Raw genomic sequence first — 18,525 nt, 5'->3', positions numbered from 1 at the left:
CAGGGGCTTGTTGTACACATTATTTCACCACCCAGGTATTAAGCCTAGTACCCGTTAAGGGGAGGGATCCTCTCCCTCCCTTCCACCCTCCACCCTCCACCCTCCACTAAGCATCAATGTTTGTTGTTCCCCTCTATGTGTACATGTTTTCAAATGAGATGAAAAAAAAAAGTTAATGAAAAATGTATCTTTTTTCCTACCAAAGAAAAAGTTAATGAAAAATGTATCTTTTTTCCTACCAAAAAAGGTAATTTTGCTGATGTTGTTAGGGTTCATTTTTTACAAACACAACTCTTAATAAATCATTAAAGTATACTTATTCCGGCTATCAGCTTTCTATACTTTCTCACAGTTCTAAAATCAAAAATATCAAGTGCATTAAAAGAAAGCATTATAAAATACAATAATTCAAAATATAAATTTCAAAAAGACACAACTATAGAAAAAGTAAACCGAACCTTTGTTTTGGCTCCTGTATGATCAATTTCCTCTTCTGGGGTGTGTTCTGCATGACATTTTTGTTGCCCTCCTTCTTCTTGGTCAACCTGCATTTTATCCTAGAAAGAAAATACATAACTGATAATATATGCAGTGTCTTTTTTTTCGTTTTAAAAATGTAAACTGCATCTTAGAGTTCAAGCTTGTTTTGAAATGTAAAATGTAGAAACAGTTAAGTAGAAGCTCATTTTTCAAACGAGAATTGCTACAAATAAACAGATTAACAGGTAAGTAAAGTGGAAAGATCTATTTGATGCTATGGGATAAATCTTGTTTGATTTGTCTATGGCTAAGTAATTACAAAATACATGGAAAATTGTTCTCAATTCAAATTTACAAATAAAGATTCACAAAAGCTTACAAAAAAAAAGAGAACACTCAAGGGTTGGGGGCTAGGGGAGGGATAGCATTAGGAGAAATACCTAATGTAGATGACGGGTTGACAGGTGCAGCAAAGCACCATGGCACGTGTATACCTATGTAACAAACCCGCATGTTCTGCACATATATCCCAGAACTTAAAGTTATAATAAAAATAAATAAAAAAGAGAACATTCAACTTGATATGAAAAATGTTTATAAATAACACAAGAAAATAAAATGAAAAAGATACAAAATCTATGAATTACACAAATATAATACCATATCTTTAAATTGTAAAATGTAAAATAATTAGAAATACCCACTGTGAGTTTTGATATAAATTAATGAAAATTAATCAAATTAATCAAAACTCAAAGTGGGTGTTTCTAAATTATTAAAAGGTACACTTTTAAGATTTTTTTCTTTTTATGTCTAAAAACCAAACTTTCTACCAATAAAATCTCCAAAATGAACTCTCCACTTGGCAAATAATCCCATATATATAATAGATTTTTTTGGTCACCTTCTTTTTTTTTTTTGAGACGGAGTCTCACTCTGTCGCCCAGGCTGGAGTGCAGTGGCCGGATCTCAGCTCACTGCAAGCTCTGCCTCCCAGGTTTACGCCATTCTCCTGCCTCAGCCTCCCGAGTAGCTGGGACTACAGGCGCCTGCCACCTCGCCCGGCTAGTTTTTTGCATTTTTTTTAGTAGAGACGGGGTTTCACCGTGCACCGTGTTAGCCAGGATGGTCTCGATCTCCTGACCTCGTGATCTGCCCGTCTCGGCCTCCCAAAGTGCTGGGATTACAGGCTTGAGCCACCGCGCCCGGCCTTTTGGTCACCTTCTTAATCCTATCTGTCACCATCCTCCTGAAGAAAGCTTGAAATGTAGGAATCAGCATAATTTAGGTCTTCAACTACATCTAGAATTAAGCAAATCTGTAATACCCAGAAAGCTATCTTGAATAAAAGTTTATTTCTGCCAAAGAGGAGCTAATTTTTTTTTTTTTTTTTTGTAGTTAAAAGGTCAATTATTCTTTGGGAGGCTGAGGCAGGCGGATCACGAGGTCAGGAGTTTGAGACCAGCCTGACCAACATGGTGAAACCCCTACTAAAAATACAAAATACTAAAAATACAAAAATTAGCCGGGCGTGGTGGTGTGTGCCTGTAATCCCAGCTACTCAGGAGGCTGAGGCAGGAGAACTGCTTGAACCTGGGAGGTGGAGGTTACAGTGAGCTGAGATCGTGCCACTGCACTCCAGCCTGGGTGACAGAGCAAGACTTCGTCTCAAAAAAAAGAAAAAAGAAATCAATTATTTCTGATATTTCAACTGCCCTCCCCCACCTTACAACCTCCCCAACCCTGTTGATAGGTAAGATAAGTGAAAAAAGTGATAAAGTGTTGAGTTATTAACTCTAACTTTTGTATTACTCAGAAAAAATTGCTAAAGGTCACAATGCCTTATCACTTAGAATTTTTATATTTATTGAAAGAGCTCTTCTATTGTTTATATATTTGTATCTCTCATAGAGAAAAGGAAAATAAACCAGATTAAGTAGTTATTTCTAAAATTTCTTCACATTCAGAATCCAACTCTTCTGAATCACTTAATCCAGCTGTTAATGTATATTTCTATACAATATCATTCTATGTGTCATCAGGAGTATAAATGACCCAGCATTTGTTTAAAAGTTGCTCTAATATGGTCTCTAGTGTTTTCTTATAAGTCACTAATACCTATTCTACAAGACTTATGACTGTATCTTTATCACAACCTGTTTTCGAACAACCAGGACTCATATTCCTTCCTTGAATGCTCCTTAAATGGTTTGTTCACTAAAATGTCAAGAGGTTGCCAACTACCTAGTCATGCCACTAGGAATTTCAACCGAGTTAACAGACGCACAGGTGATGAGAAGTATCTCATGACTATTGTGATGGTCAACAGCAAATATAAGATGTTATCATTTGCAAGACTCATTAAGATACATTTAAAAGCAGAAAATTACACATCTTAAAATGGATATGAAATGCTAATAAACTTAATTCTTTGAAATGATTTAAAAATGTTTATAGAAATATTATCAATAGTGGGATAATTTAATGGAAGTGCCTCTAGACTCTGGCTTCCCTGACAGATTTTAAACTCCATGAGAGTTGAAACCATCTTTCTGTTTGCTGCTATGGCCAAGCATACATTTTAGGTACTCACAGCTATTTGTTAAATAAACATAAAGCACTTAAGAAACAAATCTAGATACTATCATGAACTATAAGGTTTTACCCGATTTGTCGCTTGATTTGCCCTCTCAATTTCACTTTTTTTTTCCGGCTATTCCCCCATTCTCCACACCTATATCCTATACACCAACAACTCTTCTATTTGTTACAACAACAAAAATGAAGGCCTTCCTGTCTCAGTACCTTTCTATTTGTTATTCACTCTGCCCGGACAACTATCTACCTACTCCTTACCCTTAAACTGCCTTTTGCATCCTTCAGACTAGCTTACCTGTTTCTTTCTAAGTGGTTTCCTCATCACTATCACGTAATTCCCACTACACATCCCATTTCCTTTATGTTTATATGCTATCTTTTTGCTTCATGCCTGTCCTCTCCCACTAGACTGTAGGTTACAGATGGGTGGCAACCTTTTCAATCTTGTTTAATCACTGTATCCCTAGTGCACAGAAGAGTCCTGGCTACACATAATCAAATATTTTGAATTAAACAAATAAATAGAAGTAGATAAAGAACCCAAATGGTCAACAATTGGGAAATAGTTAAACTGTGGTACATTAGTAAGATGAATAGCATATAGTTTCTTTGATCCCTGGGTTTTGTGATATAGTTTTAAGATGTGATAATTTTTCTTTTTTTTGAGGACTGTGTTGTCCAGGATGGACTCAAACTCTGGCCCCAGCGTCCTGAGTAGCTGTAACTATAGGCACAAACCAAAGTACCCGGGGCTTGATGTAGTAATTTTTTAGTAAGTACCTGGAGCCTGATGTGGTAATTTCTTAGTAAGTACCCAGGGCTTGACGTGGTAATTTAATATGCCCCTGTATTAAATTATACCTACAAGAGAGGGGTCAATTTTCTCACACATCATTATATTGAAGTCAGCAAGCTCTATTGTGATTTTTCAGGAAAATCAATGCTATTTTAATTTTGAATTAGAAAATAACACATATAAAATAATCTTTCACAAACTGACCCTCATAGGAAAAAAAAGGCTCCTGCTGATGTTCACTGGTTTATGTCTGGGCCTCTTTATCTACCTCGGAGCCAGCAATACCATCAACTAGGATAGAGTAAAAAGAAGAACTTATTATCTTATTATTCCCCACCCCTTGAAATTTAAACAATTAGCTTCCAGAGTCTTTGAATTGGTTTACTTTTTTGAGGGGAAGGGGAGACTACTTTATAATGGTATTTAAGTCTTTAAACTTCCAAATACAGAATTAAAGACAAAAATCCTAGAGAGAACCATTAAGAAAGTGCACAGGCCGGGCGTGGTGGTTCACACCTGTAATCCCAGCACTGTGGGGGGTAGAGGCTGGCGGATCACAAGGTCAGGAATTTGAGACCAGCCTGACCAACATGGTGAAATCCCATCTCTACTAAAAATACAAAAATTAGCCAGGCGTGGTGGCGTGTGCCTGTAATCCCAGCTACTAGAAGGGTGAGGCAGGAGAACTGCTTGAACCTGGGAGGTGGAGGTTGCAATGAGCCGAGATTGCACCACTGCACTCCACCCTGGGCAACAGAGTGAGACTCCGTCTCAAAAAAACAAAAAAGAAAAAAAGAAAAAAGTCTACAGAATATTTTCAACACAGTGTATTCAGCATCATCACTTTTATTAGCAAGGAAAAGAAAATAAATTACAATTTATTCAATATTTATTATATTAGCTGTGGTAGGGATTTAAAAGATTTAGGCTGGACATGGTGGCTCAAAAAAAAAAAAAATACATGAATGTGCTCACCAACAATGACAAGTATATGATCTGTGTTAGTTACCTTTTTCTTTTGATTACATACATTGTAAAAGAAATATTAAGGAACACATCACCTATCCAGAAAGTCCTTGTATGGGAACCTCAACTGCCTGCAAATGTTCTAGCAAGCCAAAAACCATCATAAGCAGGTAAGTCTCTGAGTAACCAAAGCAGAGGTCATAAATCCATGCACTTTATTCACATGTGAACCCACTTAGTTCACATACAGAAATCATCCTTTAAAGTTTGGTTAATTGAATTTCCAGCTCACAAACAGAAGCAGCAAATATGAAATGCCAGGGGAAGTACAAGATGGGTGCCATACTATTCTTGTTGTATTTTCAGTTCTTAGGATTCACTAATATTATATAAAGAAAATTAAAGGTTTCAGCAGAAATACTTAAAAAAAGATAAACGAGCCGGGTGCGGTGGCTCACGCCTATACCCCCAGCACTTTGGGAGGCTGAGGTGGGTGGATCACGAGGTCAGGAGATCGAGACCATCCTGGCAAACACAGTGAAACCCCGTCTCCACTAAAAATACAAAAAAATTAGCCAGGTGTGGTGGCACATGCCTGTAGTCCCAGCTACTTGGGAGTCTGAGGCAGGAGAATCGCTTGAACCCATGAGGCAGAGGTTGCAGTGGGCCAATCGTGTCACAGCACTCCAGCCTGGGCCACAGAGCGAGATTCTGTCTCAAAAAAAAAAAACCAAAAAAACACAAAGATAAATGATTATAAACACCTGGTCTTAGAAGGCATACAAAGCACTTCCAATTTCAGTAAAAATAAATTTTAATGGATTAAATTTACATATCTAAGTTATTGTGGATTATAATTTGAAATATTAACTTTTCACCCTTGTGTTAATTTATGAAAAACTATCTTCACTAACAGATAAAGACATTTTCTCTTCCTCAATTCAAATAAGAAAGCGATTACAAAATGATACATGGAAAGAGTGAAAGAAAAAACCATAGTCCTTAAATGAAGTAGTTTAAAGGGCTAGTGGTTGAATTCTGATCAATTTGGAAGAAAGATGCATAGTAATTATTAATAAAAACAAAAAGCAACCTTAAAAAAAGGGAGAAACTGTCTTAAAATAGGACAAAAGAAAATCTAGGGCAGATTTCCAATTGTAATTAACAAATGCCATTAAAAATAATGCACAAAAGTAATTCATGAGGAGCGCACATAAAAAGATGAAAACGTTGTGTAATTAAATACAATAAAGTTCTCCTAAGATTCCTTCATCTATAATATCCCCACAGTAAATTCAGTGTCACTCTTTAATAAAGAAAAAATTTAAAAATCTGTAACATTACTGAATGTACAGCACATTCCTCTGTTTAACTGTCTCAGATGTCCCCCAAATAAACCCTGAAACATTCTTTATTAAGCATGTATTTTCAATCTAAAAAGAATGTATAGTTCAAAATTTATCATTCTGAAGTGGTTTATCTGTAAGCTAAAAATCTAGCCATAATAAAATACATGTTTTAATGGAAGTTAAGAACGTAGGAAAGAACTCCAGATTCACACGCTCCATGTAATACTATGAAAGATACACCAAACTCTTAAAAAGTATATTACAACGTGAAAGATGTAAAGCATTGAAAATAGTATTCCTTAATGCTTTTATCAAAAGACTTTACACTGATTCCCACAGCAGAAAATCAAAGCAAAACCTCAGAGAGTAATGTATTCAACTATTAAAGTCCCAATTACGATTAAGATATACCATATATACTATCTATTACAAGAACATTGAGAAAGAATTTCTACATACCATATTATCTTTGTTTTCATTTTTAAATGAAGTTTCTGTCTCCATTGGAGCATCACTGTGATCCCCTTCCAAATTTTGCTTCTCAATTACTGATGCGCTAGCCACACTGAAGATTCCATGGATGTTAACACGAACTTTAACCTTCACTTTGGAACTATCACCATCAGACTGTGGAAAAACATTCTGAATAGTGAAGCTCCCTTAAGGAAAAAAGAACTCCAATCAGTATGTGAGCCTCAGATTAACTTATTCAATTCATTGAATAATTTGGCTATCATCTTTAAGATGTTGGCAAATAATCATGTTGGCAATAATTATGATCATATCCTGATTGATCACTATGGGGCAGGTACTTCCCCCAGATTATCTTTTATAAACCATAACAAACCTGTTATTAAGTCTCAGGAAGCTTAAGTAACCTGCCCAAAATCATGGAAGTAGGGAAAAAAAAAAAAAGAAAGCATTGGGAATTTAACCATGGACAATTTGATTCAAAGGCAGTACGTTATCTTATAATACAGCTACTCTAAAACCAAAATAACAAAATTCAAATTCTGAATTTGAAAACAACATAGATATTCCCTTTTTTGATATAAGCTTTACAAATCATAACCATCTTGGTAATTCATAAACAAAGCAATTCCAATTTTTTTATTTTTTCTATAGCAAAATACCTGCAGAGATTATTATCAATGCTTTAAGAAATCTACTGATGTTTTATTTTTCTAAAGAAATCTCATATATATATTATCTACAGTAGAAGAGAGAATATTAGGCAGTAAAATCAGGTAGTAACAAACTTGGATGACTTTTTTATGGGTTAAATTTTGCCCCCCACCTGCTCCCACACTGTGCTTAGTACCTCAGAACATGACTATGTGTGTTTTGTTTTGAGACGCAGTTTCACTCTGTCACCCAGACAGTAGTGCGGTGGCATGATCATAGGTCACTGCAGCCTCAAACTCCCAGGCTCAAGCAATCCTCCCACCTCAGCCTTCAAGTAGCGGGGACTACAGGTGCACGCTACCATGTCTAGCTAATTTTTCTGATTTTTAGTACAGATTAGGTCTCACTATGTTGCCCAGGGTGGTCTTGAACGCGTGGGCTCAAGCAATCCCCCTGCTCAGCCTTCCAAAGTGCTAGGATTACAGGCATGAGCCACCATGCTCAGACTGTGACTGTATTTGGAGATACCTTGACTTCAGACTTCTAATCTTCAGAACTGAGACAACAAATTTCTACTGTTTAAGCCACCTAGCGTGTGGTACTTTGTTATAGCAGCCCTAGCAAACCAATATAATGTTCAATAATTTTACTGCTTTATATAATATCCTTGAAATATTTATAATATTTGTGCTGTCCCCTTCTTAGTCTATAAAGCAGCACATAGACAAAAATATAAAACTTGAAAATCCTTTTAAATGTTATAAAATAATTTCATTTTATATCTTCTGAAAAGATCGCTCAGTTAAAATGGATATTACAATCTCCTATTCTCACTTTCCTTTTTTTTCTATTATTTTAAATTGCATTTAGTCACATCATTTATAAGGGAATATGTTTATAGAAGATGGTTAAGACTGGTTAGTGATTTATTCTTGGGGTTTGTTTTAAAATGAGAAAGGGGGAAGTAGTTATGAGTTCACAAAGAATATTTCAGGATGATACAGGTTGACTGTAAACTCAAAAGGGACACTGACACCAATCCTATAAACAGCAAATATGGATGTAACTGATTTAAGCCTATTGGTTCATTTTTAAAAAGTACTCTTCTTTCTTTAAAGTTAAGTACTATAAATGATTCTTGAAAATCTACTGTGGGCATGATATATTCAGTCAAACTTGTTAGGGGTTGGGGAATGTTTTTGTGACTATCCAATTCAGAGCATGATTGAGAGTTAAAACAGCATTACAAAGAGTAACAGTCATGGTACATAATCAATTCCTTGGACGATACAGCTTCCACAGCTCTCATCATCCTGGTTACCCTTCTTTCCGCTTTCACTTGCACACTCCTTTAACGAACAAAAAACATCAAAGTTCACCAAAATTCTTAAAGTCACAGTTCATCTAGCACTGAATGATAGTAGCTTTGGCATTTGATATTACAAAATCACTTTTCCATCACAAATATTTTCTTCATTCTGGATCAAGGCGAGGTAAACAGGAACAGTCAGGTTCCCAAATGCAGAGTCTTGAATTATGAAGTATCCAAATGAATGTGCATGAGCATGCTGCAAAGCTGCCTTCTGCTGGGCTGCAATATACTGCTGCTCAGCGTGATCCTGGAAGTCCTTAAAAGAGGGTCTCGAGAGTGCAATGCTAGCTCCAGGATGATTTGTTGAAGACTGGTTCTGCATAAGTAGTTTTCTTTTCTCTTTGTCCAGTTCTGCCAAGATTGCAACTTGTTTTGAAAACCTTGTCCTGAAGAGTTTGCTGCAATTTTCCTATTGTGTTTCAATGATGTCCAGTGGCAACTGGTCAGCACTTCACAATCACCTGGGACGTGAGAACACCGGGACCGCCTCACCTTCCAATCGCCCTCACTTTCATATTAATCCAGTAATAGTCATTCTAATTGTTGCCAGTGAACATAAAGTTTAAAATTAGAACATACAGTCTGTCTGGCAGCACAATTTCAATCTACTGATTAAAGTTAAGTTTTTCAGTAAAAAATAATTATTCCACAAACCTTTCAGGACAGTTACAGAGCATTTTATTTTTATAGAGGGAGTCTCGCTGTGTCGACAAGGCTGGAGTGCAGTGGTGCAATCTCAACTCACTGTAGTCTCTGCCTCCTGGGTTTGTGCAATTCTCCTGCCTCAGCCTCCCAAGTAGCTGAGATTACAGGTGTTTGCCACCACACCCGGCTAATTTTTGCAAAGCATTTTAAATACAGAAGTAAAAATGAATTAGAAATATAGCTGTCCCCTCAGTATCTACTGAGGATTGGTCCTGGGTCTCTCTGAGGATGCAAGAACCTTGTACACATAGTTTTGCATGTGAGTGAAATGGGGTCTCACTATACTACCCAGGCTAGTCTTCAACTCCTGGGCTCAAGCAATCCTCTGGTAGTCAAGTCCCTTATTAAAAATATGACATAGCGCCTCCGCTGTTGATACCCAGGCAAACAGGGTCTGGAGTGGACCTCAAGCAAACTCCAACAGACCTGCAGCTGAGGGTCCTGACTGTTAGAAGGAAACTAACAAACAGAAAGGACACCTACACCAAAACCCCATCAGTAAGTCACCATCATCAAAGACCAAAGGCAGATAAAACCACAAAGATGGGGAAAAAGCAGGGCAGAAAAGCTAGAAATTCAAAAAATCAGAGCGCATCTCCCCCTCCAAAGGAACGCAGCTAATCGCCAGCAACGGAACAAAGCTGGACAGAGAATGACTTTGACGAATTGAGAGAAGAAGGCTTCAGTCAATCAAACTTCTCAGAGCTAAAGGAGGAACTACGTACCCAGTGCAAAGAAACTAAAAACCTTGAAAAAAGAATGGATGAATGGACAACTAGAATAATCAATGCAGAGAAGACCATAAATGAACTGATAGAGATGAAAACCATGACACGAGAACTACGTGACAAATGCACAAGCTTCAGTAACCGACTCGATCAACTGGAAGAAAGAGTATCAGTGATTGAAGATCAAATGAATGAAATGAAGCGAGAAGAGAAATGCAGTGAAAAAAGAGTAAAAAGAAATGAACAAAGCCTCCAAGAAATATGGGATTATGTGAAAAGACCAAATCTACGTCTGATTGGTATGCTTGAAAGTGATGTGGAAAATGGAACCAAGTTGGAAAACACTCTGCAGGATATCATCCAGGAGAACTTCCCCAACCTAGCAAGGCAGGCCAACATTCAAATTCAGGAAATACAGAGAACGTCACAAAAGATACTCCTCGAGAAGAACAACTCCAAGACACATAACTGTTAGATTCAACAAAGTTGAAATGAAGGAAAAAATGTTAAGGGCAGCCAGAGAGAAAGGTCAGGTTACACACAAAGGGAAGCCCATCAGACTAACATTAGATTTCTCGGCAGAAACTCTACAAGCCAGAAGAGAGTGGGGGCCAATATTCAACATTCTTAAAGAATTTTCAACCCAGAATTTCATATCTAGTTAAACTAAGTTTCAGAAGTGAAGGAGAAATAAAATCCTTCACAGACAAGCAAATGCTTAGAGATTCTGTCACCACCAGGCCTGCCCTACAAGAGATCCTAAAGGAAGCACTAAACATGGAAAGGAACAACCGATACCAACCATTGCAAAAACATGCCAAAATGTAAAGACCATCAATGCTAGATAGAAACTGTATCAACTAACTAGCAAAATAACCACCTAATATCATAATGACAGGATCAAGTTCACACATAACAATATTAACATTAAATGTAAATGGACTAAATGGTCCAATCAAAAGACATAGACTGGCAAATTGGATAAAGAGTCAAGACCCATCAGTCTGCTGTATTCAGGAGACCCATCTCACATGCAGAGACACACACAGGCTCAAAATAACGGGATGGAGGAAGATCTACCAAGCAAATGGAAAACAAAAAAAAAAAAAGCAGGGGTTGCAATCTGAGTCTCTGATAAAACAGACTTTAAATCATCAAACATCAAAAGAGACAAAGAAGGCCATTACATAATGGTAAAGGGATCAATTCATCAGGAAGAGCTAACTATCCTAAATATATATGCACCAAATACAGGAGAACCCAGATTCATAAAACAAGTCCTTAGAGACTTACAAAGAGACTTAGACTCCCATAGAATAATAATGGGAGACTTTAATGCCCCACTGTTAACATTAGACAAATCAATGAGACAGAAAGTTAACAAGGATATCCAGGAATTGAACACAACTCTGCACCAAGCAGACCTAATAGACATCTACAGAACTCTCCACCCTAAATCAACAGAATATACATTGTTTTCAGCACTACATCACACTTATTCCAAAATTGACCACATAGTTGGAAGTAAAGCACTCCTCAGCAAAAGTAAAAGAACAGAAATTATAACAAACTGTCTCTCAGACGACAGTGCAATCAAACTAGAACTCAGGACTAAGAAACTCAATCAAAACCACTCAACTACATGGAAACTGAACAACCTGCTCCTGAATGACTAGTGGGTACATAACGAAATGAAGGCAGAAATAAAGATATTCTTTGAAACCAATGAGAACAAAGATACAACATACCAGAATCTCTGGGAAACATTTAAAGCAGTGTTTAGAGGGAAATTTATAGCACTAAATGCCCACAAGAGTAAGCAGGAAAGATCTAAAACTGACACCCTAACATCACAATTAAAAGAACTATAGAAGCAAGAGCAAACACATTCAAAAGCTAGTAGAAGGCAAGAATTAACTAAGATCAGAGCAGAACTGAAGGAGATAGAGACACAAAAAACCCTCCAAAAAATCAATGAATCCACGAGCTGGTTTTTTGAAACGATCAACAAAATTGATAGAGCGCTAGCAAGACTAATAAAGAAGAAAAGAGAGAAGAATTAAATAGACGCAATAAAAAATGATAAAGGGGATATCACCACCGATCTCACAGAAATACAAACTACCATCAGAGAATACTATAAACACCTCTACGCAAATAAACTAGAAAACCTAGAAGAAATGGATAAATTCCTGGACACTTACACTCTCCCAAGACTAAACCAGGAAGAAGTTGAATCCCTAAATAGACCAACAGCAGGCTCTGAAATTGAGGCAATAATTAATAGCCTACCAACCAAAAAAAGTCCAGGACCAGATGGATTCACAGCCGAGTTCTACCAGAGGTACAAGGAGGAGCTGGTATCATTCCTTCTGAAACTATTCCAATCAATAGAAAAGGAGGGAATCCTCATTTACTCATTTTATGAGGCCAACATCATCCTGATACCAAAGCCTGGCAGAGACACAACAAAAAAAGAGAATTTTAGACCAATATCCCTGATGAACATTGATGCAAAAATCCTCAATAAAATACTGGCAAACCAAATCCAGCAGCACATCAAAAAACTTATCCACCATGATCAAGTGGGCTTCATCCCTGGGATGCAAGGCTGGCTCAACATACGCAAAGCAATAAACGTAATCCAGCATATAAACAGAATCAAAGACAAAAACCACATGATTATCTCAATAGATGCAGAAAAGGCCTTGGACAAAATTCAACAGTCCTTCATGCTAAAAACTCTCATTTGGTATTGATGGGATGTATCTCAAAATAATAAGAGCTATTGATGACAAACCCACAGCCAATATCATGCTGAATGGGCAAAAACTGGAAGCATTCCCTTTGAAAACTGGCACAAGATAGGGATGCCATCTCTCACCACTCCTATTCAACATAGTGTTGGAAGTTCTGGCTAGGGCAATCAGGCAAGAGAAAGAAACAAAGGGTATTCAGTTAGGAAAAGAAGAAGTCAAATTGTCCCTGTTTGCAGATGACATGACTGTACATTTAGAAAACCCCATCGTCTCAGGCCAAAAATCTCCTTAAGCTGATAAGCAACTTCAGCAAAGTCTCAGGATACAAAATTAATGTGCAAAAATCACAAGCATTCTTATAAACCAGTAACAGATAGAGAGCCATATCATGAATGAACTCCCAATCACAATAGCTTCAAAGAGAATAAAATACCTAGGAATCCAACTTACAAGGGATGTAAAGGATCTCTTCAAGGAGAACTACAAACCACTGCTCAGTGAGATAAAAGAAGACACAAACAAATGGAAGAATATACCATGCTCATGGATAGGAAGAATCAATATCGAGAAAATGGCCATACTACCCAAGGTAATTTATAGATTCAATGCCATCCCCATTAAGCTACCAATGACTTTCTTCACAGAATTGGAAAAAATGCTTTAAAGTTCATATGGAACCAAAAAAGCCTGCATTGCCAAGACAATCCTAAGTCAAAAGAACAAAGCTGGAGGCATCACACTACCTGACTTCAAAGTATACTACAAGGCTACAGTAACCAAAACAGCATGGTACTGGTACCAAAACAGAGATACAGACCAATGGAACAGAACAGAGTCCTCAGAAGTAACACCATACATCTATAGCCATCTGATCTTCGACAAACCTGACAAAAACAAGAAATGGGGAAAGGATTTCTTATTTAATAAATGGTGCTGGGAAAATTGGCTAGCCGTAAGTAGAAAGCTGAAACTGGATCCTTTCCTTACTCCTTATACAAAAATTAATTCAAGATGGATTAGAGACTTAAATGTTAGACCTAAAACCATAAAAACTATAGAAGAAAACCTAGGTAAGACCATTCAGGACACAGGCATGGGCAAGGACTTCATGTCTAAAACACCAAAAGCAATGGCAACAAAAGCCAAAATTGACAAATGGGATCTAATTAAACTAAAGAGCTTCTGCACAGCAAAAGAAACTACCATCAGAGTGAACAGGCAACCTACAGAATGGGAGAAGATTTTTGCAATCTACTCATCTGACAAAGGGCTAATATCCAGAACCTATAAAGAACTCAAACAAATTTACAAGAAAAAAACAACCCCATCAAAAAGTGGGCAAAGGATATGAACAGACACTTCTCAAAAGAAGACATTCACACAGCCAACAGACACATGAAAAAATGCTCATCACCACTGGCCATCAGAGAAATGCAAATCAAAACCACAATGAGATACCATCTTACACCAGTTAGAATGGCAATCATTAAAAAGTCAAGAAACAACAGCTGCTAGAGAGGATGTAGAGAAATAGGAACACTTTACACTGTTGGTGGGACTGTAAACTAGTTCAACCATTGTGGAAAACAGTTTGGCGATTCCTCAAGGATCTAGAACTAGAAATACCATTTGACCCATCCATCCCATTACTGGGTATATACCCAAAGGGTAATAAACCATGCTGCTATAAAGACACATGCATACGTATGTTTATTGCAGCACTATTCACAATAGCAAAGACTTGGAATCAACCCAAATGTCCATCAGTGACAGACTGGATTAAGAAAATGTAGCACATACACACCTTGGAATACTATGCAGCCATAAAAAGGATGAGTTTGTGTCCTTTGTAGGGACATGGATGCAGCTGGAAACCATCATTCTCAGCAAACTATCACAAGAACAGAAAACCAAACATCACATGTTCTCACTCATAGGTGGGAATTGAACAATGAGATCACTTGGACACAAGAAGGGGAACATCACACACCGGGGCCGGGGAGAGGGATAGCATTAGGAGACATACCTAATGTAAATGACGAGTTAATGGGTGCAGCACACCAACACGGCACATGTATACATATGTAACAAACCTGCATGTTGTGCACATGTACCCTAGAACTTAAAGTATAATTAAAAAAAAAAGACACAGTATTTTGCGTATAACCTACATACGACCTCCCAAATACTCTTAAGTCTATATCATCTCTAGATTAATTATGATACCTAATACAAAATAAATGGTATGTCAGTAGTTGTTATATGTAGTAGTGGAATAATGACAAGAAAAAAAAGTCTAGACATGTTCAGTACAGGCACTTGGTTTTTCCCTAATATTGGCTGAATCTACAGATGCCAAACTCATGAATACTGATGGCCGACTGTAATAAACCCTGTTGTCATTATAGAAATAAACTGAGCACTACAAATGCACATTTTAAAAAAGAGTATAAATATCTTTCTTTAAAAGTACAGTACTGGCTTAGCTGAAATGTCTATTTGTTTCCTTGATTCTAAAATAACACATTATGTATAAAAGGCCAAAATGTTATCGAAAACTTTTTTTTTTTCTCTTACCAATTCTTGCATCAGGATAAGGCACTTCATTTAAATTAGTATAAAATGCTTCTAGTTCAAATGGTTCCTTCTTGTGGAAAGTAATGACTTTTGAGAATGGGGCAGGATGGTTCTTACAAAAAACTTCACATTCCCTAAAATGGAGTGGGAAAGACACTCACTTAGAAACGAATAGAAAGATGCCTATGAACCTATTTACTGAATCCATTTCATTCTTAATCCATTAGCAGCAACTGCAAAAATCTCTGCACAAATAAAAAGAGAAACGATTATTGATTTTGTTCTAGACATGCATTGTGACAGATTTATGGCTCAAAGTTTTCATGATGTCTATCATAGTAACAGACAACTGTATACTATTAAAAAAAGAAAATTTACCTGAGAATATGTATATTTTAAAGTCAATGTGTAGGGTTTTTTCCCCTCACATCTGAGGGCCAAGTCCTACCCATTAACTTCTAAAATACTTGCCACCTATTATCCTTGTAATTCTGGCTACCTTTAATAGAAACTTTTGTTTGCAAATAATTTTAAACCTACAGAAAGGTGCAAAATTAAAAATAGGACAAGGAACACTTGTATATCTTTTACCCTGATTTGCAACTTTACTCCATTTGTTTCATCATCTGAGTGTACACACTTTCTGTATATATTTTTCCTGAACCAACTGAGGGTTATACATACATTATGGTCCTTTACCCCTAAAAACGTCAGTGTGCATCCTAATAGGGATATTCTCTGATGCTGAACTATTCATATTTCAATTTTTGTTTTCAGTTGATATAACAATTCCTTTGCAGTACTTTACCCCACCAAAACAGGGAGTTTTTAAAACCTACATAGCAATTCCTATTCTTAAATCATTTAACAGAAACAGTTTATGACTATTTGTTATAGTGGCCCAGAAACCAATCTTTAATACTATATTATCATCCTATTACTGTAAGTTTGCAAGATTTTAAAATCTTGAATCCTTAAACCTCTTACTCTATCCTAGTTTTCAAGAAACTACCAACACCTTCTACTTTCTTATTGTAGTCATTAGGCTTTTCAATTTAGCTCCCCCATATGTTTTCTCGCAATTTTTTTCTGGATCACTTATACCTTGAAACTGAAATTAAATTTTATAGAATAATAATTCTTGCCTCAAAATTGACATTATCTGGGGCAGACAGGTGAAAAAATATTTAAAAAGAAAAAACTGACATTAACACATGCCATTAAAATCCTTTACAAGACATTCAGATAAGGCTGATAATTCGTATTTTTGAAATGTATACAAAAATCTCGTTTTGTTGGGGGTACTTATGTATAGCACACAGAACAAAATTTAAAAAATAACTTCAAAATGTAAACACACCATTATTCATTGTACAAGCTATACTTCCGAAAAGCAGGCAAGTAAAACGTTTGAAATATAAATTTTGATTCTGGTAGGGAAGCAAGCTACCTAAATCCTGGGCAGTTCATGGAAAAAAATGTAAACGTTAACACAAGCATGAAAATATTGTAGCTTATGACAGACAAAAACATTAATAACAGAGTTCTTTTTTTTTTAATATCTTCATGTTCAATTGAAAGTATAGGAGAAAATGAGCTAAAATAGGCAATCTCATGAAAATTAATACGAATATAAACCGGTATCCTTTTAGTGAATAATTTGCCAATATTACTCAAAATAATGTGCATATTCTTTGGCTCAACAATTCCATTCCTACACTGCTATCTTACAGATACACCATGCACAACTGAACAAGGGTATGTGCACAAGGATGTTCTTACTAGCACTGTTTAAAATAGCAAAAATATGACTTAATACTGTAGTGGTTAAATTTATTATGGCACATACAACTACTGAAAAAACAGTTACTGTGTGTTGACATGGAAAAATAAAACACAATATAATTTAAAAAGCTAAATTGCACTAGAGATTTATAGATAATTCTATATGTACTTAAAAAGTGTATGATTTATTTATGGATAGTCAAAGAAAATGACTGGACAGATAAACTAGCTGTTAAAAATGTTTATGTCTGTAAAATGGGCTAAGAGAGAATATGACAAATGCAGGTCTTTTTTATACTTCTATACTGTGATTTATTTGAAAATGAGCCTTGCTTTACTTTTATAAAAAACACAAATTTAAAAATATGCCCAATTATGATTTATAGGTGATATATCATTTTTATATTCTTTTTTATCTAATACATTATTTAAAAGTATTTGGCAGAATTTTAAGAAGTGTAAATTTCTCTAATTTAGAAAAGTAGGTTTAACTGGTTAAAGATTTACGACAAGCTCTAATCAAGGTTTTAAAAATAACTTACCCAGTTCCATCTTCAAAAGAGGTCTTCCACCTTAATGTAATTGAATAGGGAACAAGGTCTGTTATGGAAAATTCACGCACTTTAAATGCTGGTGAGAGAATCGCACACTGAAAATAAGATACATACCATATTTAAATCAACAAATATAAAACATACCCTAGATTACTCTGATTGAACTGCTTAAGAGTCCTCCTATTACAATTGTTACATTTTAAAAGTTACTGGTTTTTGGCAATGAGAAGTGAAAATTTAAAAGGGCCTGAGTACTCTTTATGTGACCTTACAAAAATTAACATCTTTACTCTAAAGGGATTTTAAATGGGCAGATTGCAAGAATTTGTAAAATTAATATTCTTTCAGTGTCGTTACAGACACACTGTCCTATTATAGCTTAAAAATATAAATGGGAAAGACGTAATACTTATTTATCAGAAATAACTTCAATTTACTTTAGCTTATTGATAAGTGGAATGGAACAGGTAACATTAAAAGGCCCCTTTGGATCTATCACTCATTTCTGGCAAAATACATACTCTACAAAATAAAATAACAATTATACCTGTAATGCACATCCTCTTGCAACAGCTTCATCAGCATTTAATGTGGTACTTATGTCTTTAAGAAAGAATTTAGTGATTTGTTCTTTCACTGCAGGAATTCGTGTTGCTCCTCCTACAATTTCTATACTACTAATGTCTTCCCGTTGTAAGTCTGGAAAATTTTTTTAATTGAGAAAAATGATA

General features: G+C 36.0%; 2 protein-coding genes across 2 annotated transcripts in view; both read right to left on the bottom strand.

The window, feature by feature from the left end:
* HSPA4L (heat shock protein family A (Hsp70) member 4 like) overlaps positions 1-18,525 on the bottom strand; it is a 56,651-nt gene that overhangs the window by 15,413 nt on the left and 22,713 nt on the right. Inside the window, exons 9-13 of the mRNA XM_002808421.4 lie at positions 18,342-18,493; positions 17,783-17,889; positions 15,456-15,589; positions 6,649-6,848; positions 459-557 (exon numbers count right to left, since the gene is read on the bottom strand). Of these exons, the coding sequence (XP_002808467.3) occupies positions 459-557; positions 6,649-6,848; positions 15,456-15,589; positions 17,783-17,889; positions 18,342-18,493 (692 nt within the window). The remainder of the gene's footprint in view (positions 1-458; positions 558-6,648; positions 6,849-15,455; positions 15,590-17,782; positions 17,890-18,341; positions 18,494-18,525) is intronic.
* On the bottom strand, positions 8,643-9,144 carry LOC144340837 (SOSS complex subunit C). Its single transcript, XM_078002232.1, is given in 2 exon segments — positions 8,643-8,813; positions 8,816-9,144. Coding segments are annotated over 2 exon segments (219 nt in total). The 5' UTR covers positions 9,009-9,144; the 3' UTR covers positions 8,643-8,787.

The sequence above is a fragment of the Macaca mulatta genome, chromosome 5 (assembly GCF_049350105.2).
Source record: "Macaca mulatta isolate MMU2019108-1 chromosome 5, T2T-MMU8v2.0, whole genome shotgun sequence".
In the NCBI taxonomy this organism is placed as follows: Eukaryota; Metazoa; Chordata; class Mammalia; order Primates; family Cercopithecidae; genus Macaca; species Macaca mulatta.
This window is presented reverse-complemented; position numbering and strand designations above follow the sequence as displayed.